Raw genomic sequence first — 19,410 nt, forward strand, 5'->3', positions numbered from 1 at the left:
CATTGGTTTACTTGTCAGCTGCTACGTGTACCAATTAGAGACCTACAGAACACAACGGTCACAAAATTGTCAGAGTAACATCAACTAAAATGTTAAAGCACAGTCAGGAAGATGGCCTCCGTGTTTTAACATTAGAATACTGAAATTACTCTCTCAGGTTTACAGCTCTAGGATTTTTATATTCACTTAATGGCCATTTATTTCAAATCAAATCCAAATCAAATCAAAGCGTAATGGGGGTGTACACCGTTTTGCACGTTATCGCAGGTGCCCGCGAAATGCTTATGTTCCTAGCTCCTATAATGCAGCAATATCTAGCAATACAATATCAATACGCACATAATCCAAAAGTAAAAAAATTAAACATAAGTATTTCTAAGTTAGAATCTTGAGAGTCCCAAAATAAATCATCTTTGTCTATATGACCTCTGGTTACCCAATCATTATCATTTTCTCACTGAAGCATATTTGCTAAATGCAATATGGCATTAATGCAGTTCTGTGTTTAGAACTGAAATACCATGTATTGATTTCTAGAATATATTCCAATAAATGGAAATAACCTCACAGTAAATGCCACTATGTTTTCATCTGATGATTATTAATGTATAATTCATAGAATCAATAATGCAGTTGATACAAAGATCCCAGGATGTGTTTTAGATAAGCAGATGCTTTGTTTTCCCTCCAAAACACTGTAACCAAACGAGATGGTGTATTTGGTGATCTAAGGCTGCATGGTGCATTAAGATGAGGTACTCTGCTAATAGTGGTACACTAATACTGTGCCGTAATCACATTACTTTAATCCATTCTTTGTGTTGGTGCCTTGGTGGCCTCATGCGGAGAGGCGATGGACTCATTTATAACACTCTTATGCTGAACCAGACCCTGGAGGGAACTCTCTGCTGTAAAAATGTCCTGTCACTTTGTCAGATAATTTGTATGTAGGTTAAAGCCAGCCCCTAAATTGTATTTACCGGGAGGTCCCACTCTGCTGCGGCACAGTGCCATCAGTAAGTGTCAGATAAATCTAGTTACACTACACTCATGCAATTAAAAGCATTCACAGTTAGATCACAATTAAGGAACTGAATGTTTCAGTGTATACAGTAGCTATAGGGTAAATCCATGTTTAATTCAACTGCATCCCCTTTTGATTTAAACAAGACTTTCCATACATGTTTGCCCTTGGAAGAAGTGGTGAGAAAGTAACTTTTTGGACCTGAATGCCAAAACATTCAAGAGATAAAGGTGTTTAAAGTTAACCCATTTTGCATACCCCAACATACCATGGAGACATCCATGTCTTCATCACTGGAAAAGATAAACGGTTGTCTTTGTAATTAATTTACAGCTTACAAACAGGGTTGTCAAACTAGTTTATACATTTTTGAATAACAATTATGACATTTATTTTACCTTTAACGTCAATTCTCTAAAGACGTGTGAACTCAGATGTATTTTTATATATATTTGTATATGTTGTAGCTTAGACCCTTCTTTACACCATCTTAGGTTTTTGTGTTGTGCCGGCCATCGGTTGAGACAGAACATGTTCTTGGGTGGATGCCATTTCAATTCTAGAAACAAATTCATAAAATGGGCCTATTCCTTTAGACCAGTGGTTTCCAAACTTTTTATAGTCCCGTACCCCTTCAAACATTCAACCTCCAGCTGCTTACCCCCTCTAGCACCAGGGTCAGCACACTATCAAATTTTGTTTTTTGCCATCATTGTAAGTCTGCCACACACACACACCTATACAATACATTGATTAAACATAAGAACGAGTGTGAGTTTTTGTCACAACCTGGCTTGTGGGAAGTGACAAAGAGGTCTTATAGGACCAGGGCACAAATAATAATATAATAATAATCAATCATTTTGCTCTTTATTTAGCCATCTTACATATAAAACCTTATTTGTTTATCAAAAATTGTGAATAACTCACCACAGGTTAATGAGAAGGGTGTGCTTGAAAGGATGCACATAGCTCTGCAATGTTGGGTTGTATTGGAGAGAGTCTCAGTCTTAAATCATTTTCCACACACCCCAGGTCTGTGCCTGTATTTAGTTTTCATGCTAGTGAGGGCCGAGAATCCACTCTCACATAGGTACGTGGTTGCAAAGGGCATCAGTGTCTGAACAGCACAATTTGCCAAGGCAAGAAACTCTGAGCACAGCCCTATCCAGAAATCTGGCAGTGGCTTCTGATTAAATACATTTTCACAGAACCGCTTGTTGCAATTTCGATGAGGCTCCCTTGTTCAGATATCGGTAAGTGGACTGGAGGCAGAGCATGAAAGGGAAAACGAATCCAGTTGTTTGTGTCATCTGTGTCGGGAAAGTACCTGCGTAATTGCGCACCCAGCTCACTCATTTGACATTGTCCGTAAGCTTGAGTTCATTTGCACACAAAAAATCATACAATGATGGAAAGACCTGTTTGTTGTCCCTGTTAATGCAGACCGAAAGAACTCTAACTTCTTAATCATAGCCTCAATTCTGTCCTACACATTGAATATAGTTGCGGAGAGTCCCTGTAAACCTAGATTCAGATCATTCAGGCGAGAAAAAACATCATCCAGATAGGCCAGTTGTATGAGAAACTCGTCATCATGCAAGCGGTCAGACAAGTGAAAATTATGGTCAGTAAAGTAAACTTTAAGCTCGTCTCTCAATTAAAAAATTTTTTGTCAATACTTTGCCCCTTGATAACAATAACTTCTGTATGTTGTAAAAGTGTTACATGGTCGCTGCCCATATCATTGAATAATGCAGAAAATACACGAAAGTTCAGGGGCCTTGCTTTAACAAAGTTAACCATTTTCACTGTAGTGTCCAAAACGTCTTTCAAGCTGTCAGGCATTCACTCCTTAATTGACCCCCCATAAACGTAACGGACATATACCAGGAGCTGTGCCAGGCCTGCCACGTCTGTTGACTCATCCAGCTTTAATGCACATAATTCACTGGCTTGTATGCAAAGCGATCATTTTTCAAAACATCTCCTGCCATGTCACTGATGCGTCGTGAAGCAGTGTTGTTTGATGAAGACATTGTCTGTATAGTTTTTTTTGGCCTTTTCCCCCAGCATTGTCCCAGCCATGTCCACGGCAGCAGGAAGAATTAAGTCCTCCACAATAGTATGGGCTTGCCTGTCCTAGCCACTCAAAACTCACCATGTAAGATGCTTCTAGCCCCTTCTTATTAATGGTATCTGTTGCTTTTATACATGTCTTACTACTCGAAAGTCGTCTTTTGTCTCACTCAAAAAACTCTTGTGGCTAATTTTTCTAATTGTCTTGTTTTGTTTCTAAATGTCTGCGCAGGAGTGAAGGTTTCCTGTGAGAGAGTAATGGTTCATGTGATTGGATGTTAATTATTTGACTAGGCTACCTGTATTTGACATTGTGTTGTCATTTCGCTGAACACTAGAGGGTTTAATTTTATTTTTGGCAGTGAAACGAGGCTACTCAGGCGAGAAAAAAAAGTATAGCCCCATTGGAAAATATAAATGTACTGTTTGAAAATGTAAAATAAATAAATAAAATGGAATAATGTTTTATTAGTATTTTTTAAATGTGAATTACATTTTTATTTAGCATACCCTTGACGGCATTGCGCGTACCCCTGGGGAATACCTGTTTAGACCAAAGCAATTTAGCTGGTACACCATTGTCACGGATCCCTCCGGAACTTTCATCACGCACACCTGTCCCCTATTCCCACTGATTGTATTTGAATGTATGTGACCTTTGTTCACCATGGGGGGCCGATTATTGTTACAATGTCCGTTGGTCGTGTGAGTACCTGTGCTGTGTGTTTTGGCTTTCGTGCCATTGTGGATTGCGCAGATGATTACGGATCTCGTCCCGTGTGATAATCATTGTGCGCTTGTGTTATTTATTTGTGGTACTCCTCGCTCTTTTGTTTGGGTTTCAACCCTGTGTTTTGTATACGTGTTTGTTTGTTCTTCGTCCCCGTGCCTTTACATGGCACGCTGTAATTTGGGGCTTAATAAAAAAACCTATTACGCATTCCTGCGTCTGTCTCCCAATCCTTCATGCCAACATGACAGAATAATCGACCATTAAGGGAGACAGGGGGATGGCCCGTCCGATGACGCTGCGATTGGCGCAACTTTGGCAGCTGCAACTGTCCCGTCTGACGTCGCCACAGCGGGTCCGTCCGACGACGCAACTTCAGCAGCCACAACTGGCCCGTCCGATGCCGCCACAACCAGGCCGTCCGACGCCACTGCTACTGGTCCGTCCGACAGCAACACTTTGGCAGCTCTAACTGGCCCATCCGACGACGCAACTTCGGCAGCTGCATCGGGTCCTGATCGACTGCGCACTGCGTTCCTGTTATCGTCCTCGAGGCCGGTATGCAGCGCGTCAGAGGGGGTACTGTCACGGATCCCTCCGGAACTTTCATCACGAACACCTGTCCCCTATTCCCACTGATTGTATTTGCATGTATGTGACCTTTGTTCACCATGGGGGGTCGATTATTGTTACAATGTCCGTTGGTGCGTGTGAGTACCTGTGCTGTGTGTTTTGGCTTCTCGTCCTGTGGGTTAATCATTGTCAGCATGTTTATTTATTTGAGGTACTCCTCGCTCTTTTGTTTGGGTTTCAACCCTGTGTTTTTGTTACGTGTTTGTTTGGTCTTCGTCCCTGTGCCCTTACACGGCACGCTGTAATTTGTGGTATAATAAAAAAATATATATACGCATTCCTGCGCCTGTCTCCCGAATCATTGTAACCAACGTGACAACCATTGACATTTTTACTTCTAATTACTACCACAAAGATGGCCACTGGTCCACCCACCGTTGAATGTCAACTTAAATGGTCATGTCTATTATGTATATTTCTATGATTTCAGTAGGTTTCCTATGGAGGATTGACAGTATAATTCCCATTCAAGTCAAAGTGGTACCATTTGAAAGTTGACATTTATTAATAAAATGTTAGTACATTTATCAGCCAAAATATGATACATACCCTGTATTCAAGAGCATGTTGTGTCATAATTACATTTACATTACATTTAAGTCATTTAGCAGACGCTCTTATCCAGAGCGACTTACAAAATGGTGCATTCACCTTATGATATCCAGTGGAACAACCACTTTACAATAGTGCATCTAAATCTTTTAAGGGGGGAGGGGGTTAGAAGGATTACTTTATCCTATCCTAGGTATTCCTTAAAGAGGTGGGGTTTCAGGTGTCTCCGGAAGGTGGTGATTGACTCCGCTGTCCTGGCGTCGTGAGGGAGCTTGTTCCACCATTGGGGTGCCAGAGCAGCGAACAGTTTTGACTGGGCTGAGCGGGAACTGTGCTTCCTCAGAGGTAGGGGGGCCAGCAGGCCAGTGGTGGATGAACGCAGTGCCCTTGTTTGGGTGTAGGGCCTGATCAGAGCCTGAAGGTATGGAGGTGCCGTTCCCTTCACAGCTCCGTAGGCAATCACCATGGTCTTGAAGGGGTGCAACTCTCGCTCTCTTGAAGACGGAAGGGACGTAGCCAGCGGTCAAGGATGAGTTGATGAGCGAGGTGAGGAAGGGGAGAAGGTCTCCGGAAATGGTCTGGAGAAGAGAGGAGGGGATAGGGTCAAGTGGGCAGGTTGTTGGGCGGCCGGCCGTCACAAGACGCGAGATTTCATCTGGAGAGAGAGGGGAGAAAGAGGTCAAAGCACAGGGTAGGGCAGTGTGAGCAGGACCAGCGGTGTCGTTTGACTTAGCAAACGAGGATCGGATATCGTCAACCTTCTTTTCAAAATGGTTGACGAAGTCATCCGCAGAGAGGGAGGAGGGGGGAGGGGGAGGAGGATTCAGGAGGGAGGAGAAGGTAGCAAAGAGCTTCCTAGGGTTAGAGGCAGATGCTTGGAATTTAGAGTGGTAGAAAGTGGCTTTAGCAGCAGAGACAGAAGAGGAGAATGTAGAGAGGAGTGAGTGAAAGGATGCCAGGTCCGCAGGGGAGGCGAGTTTTCCTCCATTTCCGCTCGGCTGCCCGGAGCCTTGTTCTGTGAGCTCGTAGTGAGTCGTCGAGCCACGGAGCAGGAGGGGAGGACCGAGCCGGCCTGGAGGATAGGGGACAGAGAAAATCAAAGGATGCAGAAAGGGAGGAGAGGAGGGTTGAGGAGGCAGAATCAGGAGATAGGTTGGATAAGGTTTGAGCAGAGGGAAGAGATGATAGGATGGAAGAGGAGAGAGTAGCGGGAGAGAGAGAGCGAAGGTTGGGACGGCGCAATACCATCCGAGTAGGGGCAGAGTGAGAAGTGTTGGATGAGAGCAAGAGGGAAAAGGATACAAGGTAGTGGTCGGAGATTTGGAGGGGAGTTGCAATGAGATTAGTGGAAGAACAGCATCTAGTAAAGATGAGGTCAAGCGTATTGCCTGCCTTGTGAGTAGGGGGGGAAGGTGAGAGGGTGAGGTCAAAAGAGGAGAGGAGTGGAAAGAAGGAGGCAGAGAGGAATGAGTCAAAGGTAGACGTGGGGAGGTTAAAGTCACCCAGAACTGTGAGAGGTGAGCCATCCTCAGGAAAGGAACTTATCAAGGCGTCAAGCTCATTGATGAACTCTCCAAGGGAACCTGGAGGGCGATAAATGATAAGGATGTTAAGCTTGAAAGGGCTGGTAACTGTGACAGCATGGAATTCAAATGAGGAGATAGACAGATGGGTCAGGGGAGAAAGAGAGAATGTCCACTTGGGAGAGATGAGGATTCCAGTGCCACCACCCCGCTGGCTCGATGCTCTAGGGGTATGCGAGAACACGTGGGCAGACGAAGAGAGAGCAGTAGGAGTAGCAGTGTTATCTGTGGTAATCCATGTTTCCGTCAGCGCCAGGAAGTCTAGGGACTGGAGGGTAGCATAGGCTGAGATGAACTCAGCCTTGTTGGCTGCAGACCGGCAGTTCCAGAGGCTGCCGGAGACCTGGAACTCCACGTGGGTCGTGCGCGCTGGGACCACCAGGTTAGAGTGGCAGCGGCCACGCGGTGTGAAGCGTTTGTATGGCCTGTGCAGAGAGGAGAGAACAGGAATAGACAGACACATAGTTCACAAGCTACAGAAGTGTTGTTTCTTGTATTATTGTCTCCTGTGTCTTTAGAGAACTGTTTCCCTTTGATATCCTTTTTCTTCTGTCCTGATTTTCTCTTTCTTTTCTTCTGTTAACTAGTAATAATTGATGGCAGGCACAACACAAAAAACGTACATTATGTAAAATAAGGTCTAAGCTACAACATATGTAAATCTGAAAAAGTTTATGTGCTTTTAGAGAATTGACATTAAGGTTAACATTTTCTTCTTCAATAAATGATCAAATAGTTTCACAAACCTCTTTGGAAGCTTTTAAATGATATGAATCTCGAATGTTTATTGTTTCCAGTGATGAAGACGTGGGGTATGCATAATAGGTCAACTTTGACCACCTTTATCTCTTAAATGTTTTGGCATTCAGGTCCAAAAAGTAATTTCCGGAGGACTTCTATAATAGGCAAATATGTATGGAAGGTTTTGTTCATTTCAAAAGGGGTGCTATTAAATGGATTTACCCTATATGGGTAATAGTACTGTACTAGGGTACCGTAAATTCCGGACTATAAGTCGCAACTTTTTTCCCAGGCTTTGAACTCCGCGAGAATAGAAAACAAAGTGAAAACTGGCTCAGGCCACAGTGTACTGTGCATTAGTTTGGGCCGCTAGCAAGTGTCATGGATTTTTCCCGCTTGAAATTTTTTTTCTCTCCAAAAAAACACATTCTGTGACGTACTCAGTTTTTTGGCGGCATGAAGCTTTCATTAGACCAATGAAATTGCCGAACGGGTTAAGGTCAAACAACTTTTTTGTTTACTGTTTAGATTAAATCGAGCGCTCTCAAACTTCCCATCATTCTGATTACGGTAGTCATTTTGTCACCCTCATCATGGCAAAGACACGGAGAAATGCATATGATGCAGCTGTTGGAAAAGGAAATAGAGCTGCTGCACGGGAGCTTGGTCTTATTAATGAGTTGATGATAAGACGTTGGAAACAGCAGCGTGAGGAATTGACTCGGTGCAAAAAGACAACTAAAGCTTACTGATAATTTTTCATTTTTTGTTACAAGCCGTGTTTCGTTAAAGCCTAAGATTTTCCAAAAGGTTATGCACTAATAATTCATCATAATATGCTTCTTAACCCAGGTCCATACTCCTCACTCACTCATATAATAAGATTTTGAATGGAAATGTTGAAATTTGAAAAAGCATTGACTCATCCTTTTATCTGTGTGTCCTGCATGACTGGCAGAGATCACAGGAAACTCTGAGGACATTCCTCTGGTGCGATGGCGGCAGCAGTGGATGGAGAACGGCACGCTGCTCTTTCACATCCACCACCAAGATGGCAGCCAGAACCTCCCCGGCCTGTCCGCCACAGACTACCCTGCCAGCGACTCTGCCGAGGAAGAGTTACGCATCCTTCACATCTCTGTCATGGTACGGTACTGTGCTGGTTGGGTGGGGCTCGGGTTGGAATGGAGAGTGTTTTATTGTGCTGTTTGATAAAGATGTTGGACAAGGATGTTACTTTTCAATATGTGCGCTGCTCTAATATAAGCATTAGAACTTGGTGCATTTCTTTGTACATGTGGACATGGTACAATGGAAGTTTGTACTGAACATCTACATTGATGGATGACAGATTTTTAATGCAAAGTACATCTAAACATTTTAACAAATGATTAGTCAGCATTAGAATAATTATTCTAGTAGGTACTAGGTACATTGTAGAGACACTTACTGAATGTCAAATCATATGCTGACCTTGAGTCTCCTCTGCATGTTTTGCACATGCATTAGTACACAATGAAAAGGTAGACTGAAACATTTTCATATTCATTCAGTTTATTTATCTATGCAACGATTATCCGCCGGTAAACTTATTTCCCATCTCATATTTTCTTCCATATCTAAATTTAACATCCTTCTGGCTGTTGTTTCCATGTTTTATTCCCCTTGCTGTCTCCTTATCCTAAAAGCTGCTCGACAATACAGTCACAAATCTCTTATGGAGGTGTGAAAGGATTAGCATGCAGATAGGACAGACTTAGCAACAGATGGCTGCTGCGCTGTGCTCCCGCTCCGGCCTCGCTCGCTGCAGCTTGTCGCTCAGTTGGAAGGCCGCCTCATAAATCCAGCATTGCATCACTTCGTCAGCTCCTTGAGGATACGTGCTGCCCCGAGACACAGCCCCACCACTCTCTCTCCCACTAACCGCCACTCTCTCCCCACCCCACACATGTCACTGAGCCATTTCCATTGTTCCACCATACGCCGCAGCCACCAGCATGGTTCGATGGCAGACGATTCAAGCCAGGATTCTACACAGCAGCTTGACCTGTCATGCACAGTTCATTGCCAGACCACCAGGCCCACCATGGAACATTTTAAAGCTCTTGGATGAATGCAGTCCAACCTGAGGCTTGAAAAGAGGCCAGCTATAACTGGGGCTTAATCTCATGGAGATGCAGGTTCACTGAACTGCACCAAACTCAGTTTTGTCACCAGAAGGGGATAGGGATTTCCCTCACCTAGTGGCCATTCAAACTGCCATGATAAGAACTGGTGTGCTTTTTTCCTCCACAAGGTGACCACAGTCTCCTTTTCTGCTCTGCTTCAACATCCATAATGGATGAGTTACCTTGTGTTCAATGTTCAGCCGCAGGTGAGCTCCTGCAAGTCGAAAAACATGTCCTCAGTTCTCTATTGGCCCAGAGGCAGAGGGAACAACAAGCACCCCCTAACACCTACTACTCTGCACCATCCACCACACATGGAGCCACCCTTTTATAGAGTCACTCCTTCTGCAGGAAGACCTCTACTATGCCCATTAAATGCAAAGGGAGCATAGTCACAGCATTGGAAAACCTTTGTATGTTTACAAATGCTCATGAACATTGGTAAAACAGCAAAGGGCATCACACGGCAACTTTCATTTCCCTTAATATTGGGATCTTATTTATGGTATAGATCCCTCAAACTCAACTCTGGACCTCGAAGCCACTTCCACTGCATTTTTTCATTATTCCCCTCTAATCAGGGACTGATTTAGACCTGGGACACCAGGTGTGTGCAATTCATTATCAGGTAGAACAGAAAACCAGCAGCCTCCGGACCTCGTAGGTTAAGAGTTGAGTACCTCTGGTATAGATGGAGAGAGGAAAATCGTTATGCCTACGATACAGCATGAAAGAAGACATCCCAAATATACATTTTTGAGAAGCTGTGGAATACCAAAAAATTATTGAATATTATATGAGGAGATTAGGTGTGGTAGGAAACAAGCTCTTAGGGACTCTTATGGCTCATGCCCTGTATCGGTCACTGTTTACATTGGATTAAGGTCTCAGACAAGTCCCCAATGTTCTCTGACAGGTTGCCAGTGTTCTTCCTGAAATAATAAATAGTGTGAGGGCTCTATTCAATCCGTATTCCGGAAGTTCAGCGTTACAGCTCGTTAGCGGAGACTGCATTCACGGTAAATGCAGCTCAATCGGAAATTACCTTAACATTTTGATCTACGCAATCTGTTACGCATCAGCAATACAGATTTAATTGAACCCTAAGTCTTGTATGCTTTGCTTCTCCTCCTATATATACATTTGAAGTTCACATATTTTGCTGGTATAGTGTTTAGTTAACATCCCAGTGCCCCTTCTTGCTGGTGTACAGTCAGGGTTACTAATTCCCGTCTCAGATGGGAATTAAGAGGATCGAGTTTCCTGGGAAACTGACAGTATGGCTTTAAGAAATCTGATGCGGACGGGAGCAGAAGCAATACAGAAGGAATTTATTTTCTATTGGCCAACCTATAGTAAAACAAGAAACGCATTTTGAAGAGGAGGCAGAGACAATGGATTATATTTTTTTAAATGTTAAATAACACTAAAATGTGCATGAAAATACTATAACCCTCACAATAGCCTACATTTAGCGTAGCTTAATTGATCTTGAAAATTATATTTTTACAATGTCTATGATGTATTGGGGTAACTGAGTGTACAAATCATTAAGAATACCTTCCTTTTGGCCTCAGAACAGCCTCAATTCGTTGCGGCATGGACTCTACAAGGTGTCAATCACCACCTTCCGGAGACACCTGAAACCCCACCTCTTTAAGGAATACCTAGGATAGGATAAAGTAATCCTTCTACCCCCCCCCAAAAAAAAGATTTAGATGCACTATTGTAAAGTGGTTGTTCCACTGGATATCATAAGGTGAATGCACCAATTTGTAAGTCGCTCTGGATAAGAGCGTCTGCTAAATGACTTAAATGTAAATGTAAATGTGTTGAAAGCGTCCCACAGTTGTGTCAAGTTGGCTGGCTATCCTTTGAGTGGTGAACCATTCTTAAAACACATCGGAAACTGTTGAGCATGAAATATAAACAGCAGCGTTGCAGTTCTTGACACAAACTGGTGTGCCTATCACGTACTACCATGCCTGTTCAAAGGCACTTCAATATTTTGTCTTGCACATTCACCCTCTGAATGGCACACAATCCATGTCTCAATTGTCTCAAGGCTTAAAAGTCCTTATTTAGCCTGTCTCCTCCCCTTCATCTACACTGATTGACGTGAACTTAACAAGTGACATCAATAAGGGATCATAGCTTTCACCTGGATTCACCTGGTCAGTCTATGTCATGGAAATAGCAGGTGTTCTTAATGTTTTGTACACTTAGTATGTAGTTAACAGTCCATATATAACTCATATTTTGCTGTTTGATATAATATAACAGTTTGATATCTCTATTTGTGTACTAGGTGATCAGAAGGAATAATTCCAACAACGAAGATTTCATACTTTCAATTAAAAAATATCACATAAGAAATTCTGAAATAATTGCCCTGGCCGGGCCCCGGACTCAAGATGTTCTTTACAACATTACCAACAGTTTTCCTTTGGGCACCCCCTCAGACCTTTGCACTTCTGGTTTAAGTGCCCGATAATACCTTGTTTTATGGCTGCTCACACCCTTTAACAGATTGACTATTTCCTCTTGCACCTCAAATGTCATCCAGATCAGTTAAGGTCCATCGGGCAAGCAGAATTGCAGTGACCCATTCATTAATGCAAGCACAAGCCCCTGAACTTGAAGATTGTCTCGCTACGTAAAAAAGATTAATGATAGAAGATCCTTAAAGTTAAGTTCGTAATGTTATACAATTTAAGGGGCCTACACATATCCACCCGGAAGGAATGATGGAAGGAAGAGGAAATTCAGTTAGAGTAATCTAAACCAACATTTTGAATGAAGTATTATGTTTATAGTTTCGAAGGCTAAAGTATTTTTTTGTGTATCTCTTCTAGCTGGGAACCGATGGCACAGTATTGTGTTTGTCAATCAAACAAATTCTCACATAATTATACAGCAAATTAAACTATACTACAAGCTAGCTAGTCAATGTTTAGAAAAAGCTAAGACAGTCCTGCCGAGAATCCCAAAACTCTTAAGCTAGTAATGTTTTTATATTCTCTCAGTTGTTTTAAGCAAATTGAGAGTTCTACTATTGATAATAAAACATATATTTAGAATAGATTACACATTTATTTCATTTTCATGAGATTACATTTTCACATTCTGAATCTCTCAAGAGTTTGAGTAAATTGTATTTTTTTACAGGGACGGTGCACATTAATCAACATTTCAGTGAAAGTGCCGGTTTTAGCCAGCCAGCTAATTTTTAACCACAGTCCCTGGGCAGGTTATTAAAAACTATTACAATAACAATGCAGACAAACATGCAGAGCATCATTGAACAAGCAACACGTAGCACGCAGACAGAGCAATAGCACAAAAAGCAACAAAACAAAATACATAAAAGCAACAAAGTGTTTCCACTCCTCACAAACTACAGACAACAGACAACATGGAGAGCTGCAATATGCAGTTAGGGATTATGTTCACAAGTCTGATTGGGCTTAAGTCATATCTTTATGCTTTTTGTAAATGTGCGATAGGTGGTGCAGTTGTGTGTGTCTGATGGCAGTGTGTTCCAGACATGCGAAGCTCTCACAGAGAAAGCAGATTGACAAAAGGTACTTTTCCTTAAGCGAACTATACAGTCACCTCTCATGGCAGACCTTGTGGATCTGCTGCCATGGGTTTGGGTTTTCTGTTAAAACAAAAGTACTCGGTGGAGGGGGAGCCAGGCCATTTAGGATCTTGAGTACGAGACAGTGTATTGCACAAGATATTCCCAACTCAGGAGCTCATGCTTTCTGAGGATGTAAAAGTGATGATGGCTATTGGGCTTTCTATCAAGCACTTTGAGAGCCTGTTTGTAGACTGACTGAATGGCTTTTAATTCTGTACAGCAAGCTTGGGCCCAACTAGTCTAGCAGTATGTTAAGTGGGGGAGAATCATAGCATTGAAGTACAGTTTTGTTACCTCTGTAGTCAAAAATATTGTATGAATCGGAAATTAGCTAGGTTGAACTTTGTTATTTTAGTTACCTTTTTCACCTGCTTTTTAAAAGAGAGGTTGCAATCAAGTATGATGCCAAGGTACTTAAAATCGGATACAGCCTGGAGCTTCTCCCCTGACACATAGGCATCTGTCTCAGTAGCATCAGTTGCCCTCTTTTTTTCACACTGTGATGCAAACATGAGTCACTGAGCCACTTTGTAACCTTGACCATTACAGTAGTGAGTTCTTGTGCAGCTTGTTTGCATGCACATATATCACTGTATCATCTGCATACATTTGAACTTCAGACCCAGTACAGACAGAAAGCAGATCATTCATGTACAGGCTGAACAGGAGGGGCCCCAGTATTGACCCTAGGGGCACGCCCACATCATAGCTGAGAACGTACTGTGTATTCTTCAATGATCATACCTAGGACTGTTGCGGTGACATTATTACTGCCACACAGGCGGTCATGAGTCATGAAGGGAGTCAAATTCCACGTGACCATTTAGGCACGGTAATTAGGCTTCTCCAAGCTCTGATGCTGCTGATGGTCATTAGTAGCCTACTAAACTTGCTAACTGCCTGGTACTCAGCACTCTATTGTCCCTCTAATCACTCTGACATCAATGCAAATGTTATTGAAAATCTAATCAAACACTTCATGAGAGCCCCTAAGCTCATGTTGTGTAACATTTCTATAGGCTATGCAATTGCATGAGAAAACAGAGTGATGGCCTCTATTAAAAAGAGGAGGATCCCATCAGCTTTCTATAGGCTAGGCCTACTAGAAGTATTTCTCAACTTTCCTAATATTAAGTACATTGCTAATCTTTACAACAGGAGTATAGCCTACCTGGCTGGCGTCCTCCATTCGCTATTTAAGTACATAGATGACATTTACTTTTTCCCCTGACCATGTTTCGTGACAGGTGCATGATAATGGTCCATTCTAAATCAAAACAAATTTCACACATATATTATTTTGTGTATATAAAGACAAGATTAAATCAAGAATAGTCTGATGGGTGACAATATTCACTTGTGAATTATATATTATAATATGTGAAGTTTTTATTCATTTTTTATTTAACTTCTTGGGGCTATGTGGGACGCTAGCGTGCCACCCGTGGTGCACCCTATCAACAGCAGGTGCATTTCAAGAGCGGCAAATTTGAAACCAAATAAATGTCAAAATTCAAATTTTTCAAACATACAACTATCTTACACCATTTTGAAAGATAAACATCTCCTTAATCTAACCACGTTGTCCGATTTCAAAAAGGTTTTACGGCGAAAGCATGAAGTTAGATTATGTTAGGAGAGTACATTGACAATAGCTGTGTGTAATGTTTTGTCAATTCAAAGACAGGGTCACCAAAACCATAAAACCAGCTAAAATGATGCACTAACCTTTTACAATCTCCATCAGATGACACTCCTAGGACATTATGTTACACAATGCATGCATTTTTAGTTCTATCAAGTTGATATTTATATCCAAAAACAGCGTTTTACTATGGCATTGATGTTGAGGAAATCGTTTCCCTCCAATAACCGGCAGTCAAGTCAGCACCACAAATTAAATAATTAAAATTAGAAAACATGGTAAAATATTATATTGTCATTTAAAGAATTATAGATTTACATCTCTTGAACGCAATCAACTTGCCAGATTTAAAAATAACCTTACTGGGAAATCACACTTTGCAATAATCTGAGCACTGCGCCCAGAAAAATATGCTTTGCTATACAGACAAACGGCCATGTTGGAGAGATCTAAAATCGAAAATACTATGTAAATAATCCATTACCTTTGATTCTCTTCATCAGATGTCACTTCCAGGAATCCCAGGTCCATAACGAATGTAGTTTTGTTCAAAAAAGCTCATCATTTATATCCAAAAAGCTCCGTGTTGTTAGCACATGATCTAAGCCAGCCGGACTTCTCGTCATGAACGAGGGGAAAAAATATATTTACGTTCGTTCAAACATGTCAAACGTTGTATAGCATAAATCATTAGTGCCTTTTTAACCAGAACATTAATAATATTCAAGGTGGACGAATGCATTCTCTTTTATAACGTATTGGAACGAGGGTACCCAACATGAACTCGCGCAGAGTCTAATCGGCCATCACCGTTCCATGGCTCTTGTTCGGTCAGATCTCACAGTAAAAGACTCAAAACACTTTGTAAAGGCTGGTGACATCTAGTGGAAGCAATAGGAAGTGCCAAAACATTAATCAACCCCTGTGTGTTTCAATGGCATAGGCTTATAGGTAATTCAACACATCAGGTATCCACTTCCTGTCAGAAAATGTCTCAGGGTTTTGCCTGCCAAATGAGTTATGTTATACTCACAGACACCATTCAAACAGTTTTAGAAACTTTAGGGTGTTTTCTATCCATATATAATAAGTATATGCATATTCTAGTTACTGGGTAGGATTAGTAACCAGATTAAATCGGGTACGTTTTTTTATCCAGCCGTGAAAATACTGCCCCCTAGCCCCAACAGGTTAATCTTTTATTTAACTAGGCAAGTCAGTAAGAACAAATTCTTATTTACAATGACGGCCTACCCCGGCCAAACCCTCACCTAACCCGGACGACGCTAGGCCAATTGTGTGCCGTCCTATGGGACTCCCGATCACGGCTGGTTGTGATACAGCTCGGGATCGTGACGCCTATAGCACTAAGATGCAGTGCCTTAGGCTGCTGCGCCACTCGGGAGCCTAGCATGCCCAGCAAGAAACAATGCCATTTTTTGCTACTTTTTCTAATCATAGTTGCACACCTCATGTAGCCTAGCCCTTAGGTCTATATGTTTTGAAGGTTTGTATCACAACTAAAGTGGCCAAATAACTTCTTAAAATGAAGCACATTAATCCACTTTACAAGGGGTGTTGAGCCTAACTGGCATACATAAGCAGCGCAGGAGTTTAAAGTTTGGGGAAGACCATTTTCACCATGAAAATGCTCCTTTATAATAAAATCACTACATGCATAATTGCATTTGCGGTCACTTTTGATAATGGTGTTGTCCCGCTAATGGAATATTTGCGCATATAGCCTACTGATGTGTGCTCATTGCTGCACTTATAATGTGAAGAAATAGCCTAATAGTTTATCAACATTTTAAGCTAAACGTTCTGATCTGTTGTGTCAGCAACATTGCGTAAAAATTACTGTCCCGGACTAAGTTGGAAGATTTATTTATTGTACAGAATAGAATAGGTCTACTTTTGTACTATGGGGGATAGTATATTGACATAGGCTAGTGCTTTTGCTGTTTGTTCGCTGACAAAAAGTAAATGTGGACAGTTCTTCCAATATCTTCAATATGCACCTCGGAATTGGATAAGGACGCACGCAGTTGCATCCCTGATGTGTCGGTCTTCACTTGTAGCCTGAGAGAAAGACCCGATCACGTGATGGAGAGCAATGTGAGTGAGAGATGCTTTTGAGCATGCAGCACTCAGATGGAAGGGCACAGCGCAGCACTCCGGGCCAAGGACACAACGGCCACTGGCCACAAAAGGCATGGATTCTTTTAGGGTGCATTACGGTCACACAAAGGGGATGCCGCCGAGAAATTCAAGGAATTAGCAAGTGCTTGTCAAATTCTGAATGGGAGACTGATAGTCTGTACAGCCTGCATAAAAAAACTAAGCAGAGCTCATGCCTTTAAAGCAACTTTTTTCAAATCATCATTAGAGTCGCATTATGCAGCCTTAGAATGTATTAATAATCAAACATATAGCCCAACGTTTGTAGAACAACTGAAGTTACATTAATAACTGAAAATTAAGCATATAGGAGTTCCTATTTCTTTGTTAACCTCTCTTGGGTAGGGGGCAGTATTTTCACTTCCAGATGAAAAGCGTGCCCAAAGTAAACTGCCTGTTACTCAGGCCCAGAAGCTAGGATATGCATATAATTGGTAGAATTGGATAGAAAACAATGTAATGTTTCAAAAACTGTTAAAATTATGTCTGTGAGTATAACAGAACTGATATGGCAAGCGAAACCCAGAGGACAAACTATCAACAAAACAAAAAAAATTCAGCCTCTCACTGTTTCCAATTGCTTTCATGTTAATTATGAGGCGAAGTCCTCCCAGATTGCAGTTCCTAGGGCTTCCACCAGATGTCAACAGTCTTTAGAAAGAGTTTCAGGCTGGTTTTTGGAAAAATGAGCTAGAAGTTGTAGTTTTTCTAAGTGGCTCCCATTTTGACTGTAGTGTTTCCATGCGCGTGAGTGAAAGCGCGTTCTTTGGTATTTATCTCTGGTAATGAACATACTATTCTCTGTCTTAAATTGTATCGTTTATTTATGTATTAGGGTACCTGAGGTTTGATTATAAACGTTGTTTGACTTGTTTGGATAAGTTTATTTGTAAAGTTTGGGATTCATTTTGTATGCATTTTGAAGGAGGGAAACCGGTGGATTATTGAATAAAGCGCACCAGCTAAACTGAGTTTTAATGGATATAAAGAAGGACTTTATCAAACAAAAGGACCATTTGTGATGTAACTGGGACCTTTTGGAGTGCCAACAGAAGAAGATCTTCAAAGGTAAGGCATATATTATATCGCTATTTCTGACTTTCGTGTCGCACCTGCCTGGTTGAAAAATGTTTTTCATGTTTTTGTATGCGGGGCACTGTCCTCAGATAATCGCAAAGTGTGCTTTCGCCGTAAAGCCTTTTTGAAATCTGACACAGCGGCTGGATTAGCAAGAAGTTAAGCTTTATTTTGAGGTATAATACTTGTATTTTTATGAATGTTAATATTTATGTTTCTGTCATTTGAAATTCGTGCTCTGCAATTTCACCGGATATTGGCCAGGTGGGACACTACCGTCTCACCTGCCCATAATTAACCGCTCAACACGGGAAAGCTGCATGTGCGCACTCCCTCAAATCATTTTGAGAAAATATAATTTATACTTTATTCAGCTTTGTTCAATTGTATTCTTCATACTTAAAAATAGTATAAAATATTGCCACTGAATTCTAAGCAAAACCTGTCTGTTAAATTAACTAGTGTAGCCCACAGCCATTTCGCATAGCCAGATCAGGACCTAACATAAGGACAACTCAGAGTATTCAATTCTGTTATTCTGAAATAGACTACAATTTTCTTTAGATCTGTCTAAAATAAATAATGAATTTATTGTGAAGGTGTAGGCTATATTACATGGATTTATTAACCTTTTTAAAATGTAGATGTTCCAAAGGTCTGCATCAGTGGCTTGTAGGAAGCCAGGAATGGAAGCCAGGAGATGCTAAATGTCTTTATGTTAATTAACGGTCAATTACCGTGAGACCGACAGTTATTTGCTTGACAATCACCGGCTGACGAAATGTTGTGACCTCCACAGCCCTAATCATGCCTTGCAATACAGCAGGAGACTTGAATGTGTCCTTAATAAGAAAAGTGTCAGCCTTCATGCAATATTAGCCTTTATGAAATATTGTAAATTAAATTAAATTATTTAAGTTCATGTCATTAATACCCCATTCCAATGAAACCCCATCGTGTGTTTAATGGGGGTTTAACTTTCACATTTGTTCACTGTCAAAATCTGAACTGGATCATAAACCTTTAGAAAATACTGCTCCTAATTGTCACATTTGATTTCATTGTTGTCATTAAATAGGTTTTTTAAGCATTAATGCCAGAATTTAAGCCACATCACTGGAGTATCTGACATACAGTGCATTCGGAAAGTATTCATACCCCTTGACTTTTTCCACATCTTGTTACATTACAGCCTTATTCTAAAATTGATTCAATCGTTTTTTTGCTCATCAATCTACAAACAATACCCCATAATGACAAAGCAAAAACTGGTTTTTAGAAATGTTTGCAAGTGTATTAAAAATCAAAAACTGTAATATCACATTTACAGTACATAAGTATTCAGACCCTTTAC

The 19,410-nt window shown here is 41.3% G+C and overlaps 1 protein-coding gene across 7 annotated transcripts in view; it reads left to right on the top strand.

Moving 5' to 3' along the window:
- LOC100380755 (astrotactin-1) overlaps positions 1-19,410 on the top strand; it is a 305,222-nt gene that overhangs the window by 42,897 nt on the left and 242,915 nt on the right. For all 7 annotated transcript variants that reach the window (XM_014140032.2, XM_014140031.2, XM_014140036.2 and 4 more), the window contains exon 2: positions 8,301-8,488. In XM_014140032.2, coding sequence (XP_013995507.1) covers positions 8,301-8,488 — 188 coding nt within the window. The remainder of the gene's footprint in view (positions 1-8,300; positions 8,489-19,410) is intronic.

The sequence above is a fragment of the Salmo salar genome, chromosome ssa14 (assembly GCF_905237065.1).
Source record: "Salmo salar chromosome ssa14, Ssal_v3.1, whole genome shotgun sequence".
In the NCBI taxonomy this organism is placed as follows: Eukaryota; Metazoa; Chordata; class Actinopteri; order Salmoniformes; family Salmonidae; genus Salmo; species Salmo salar.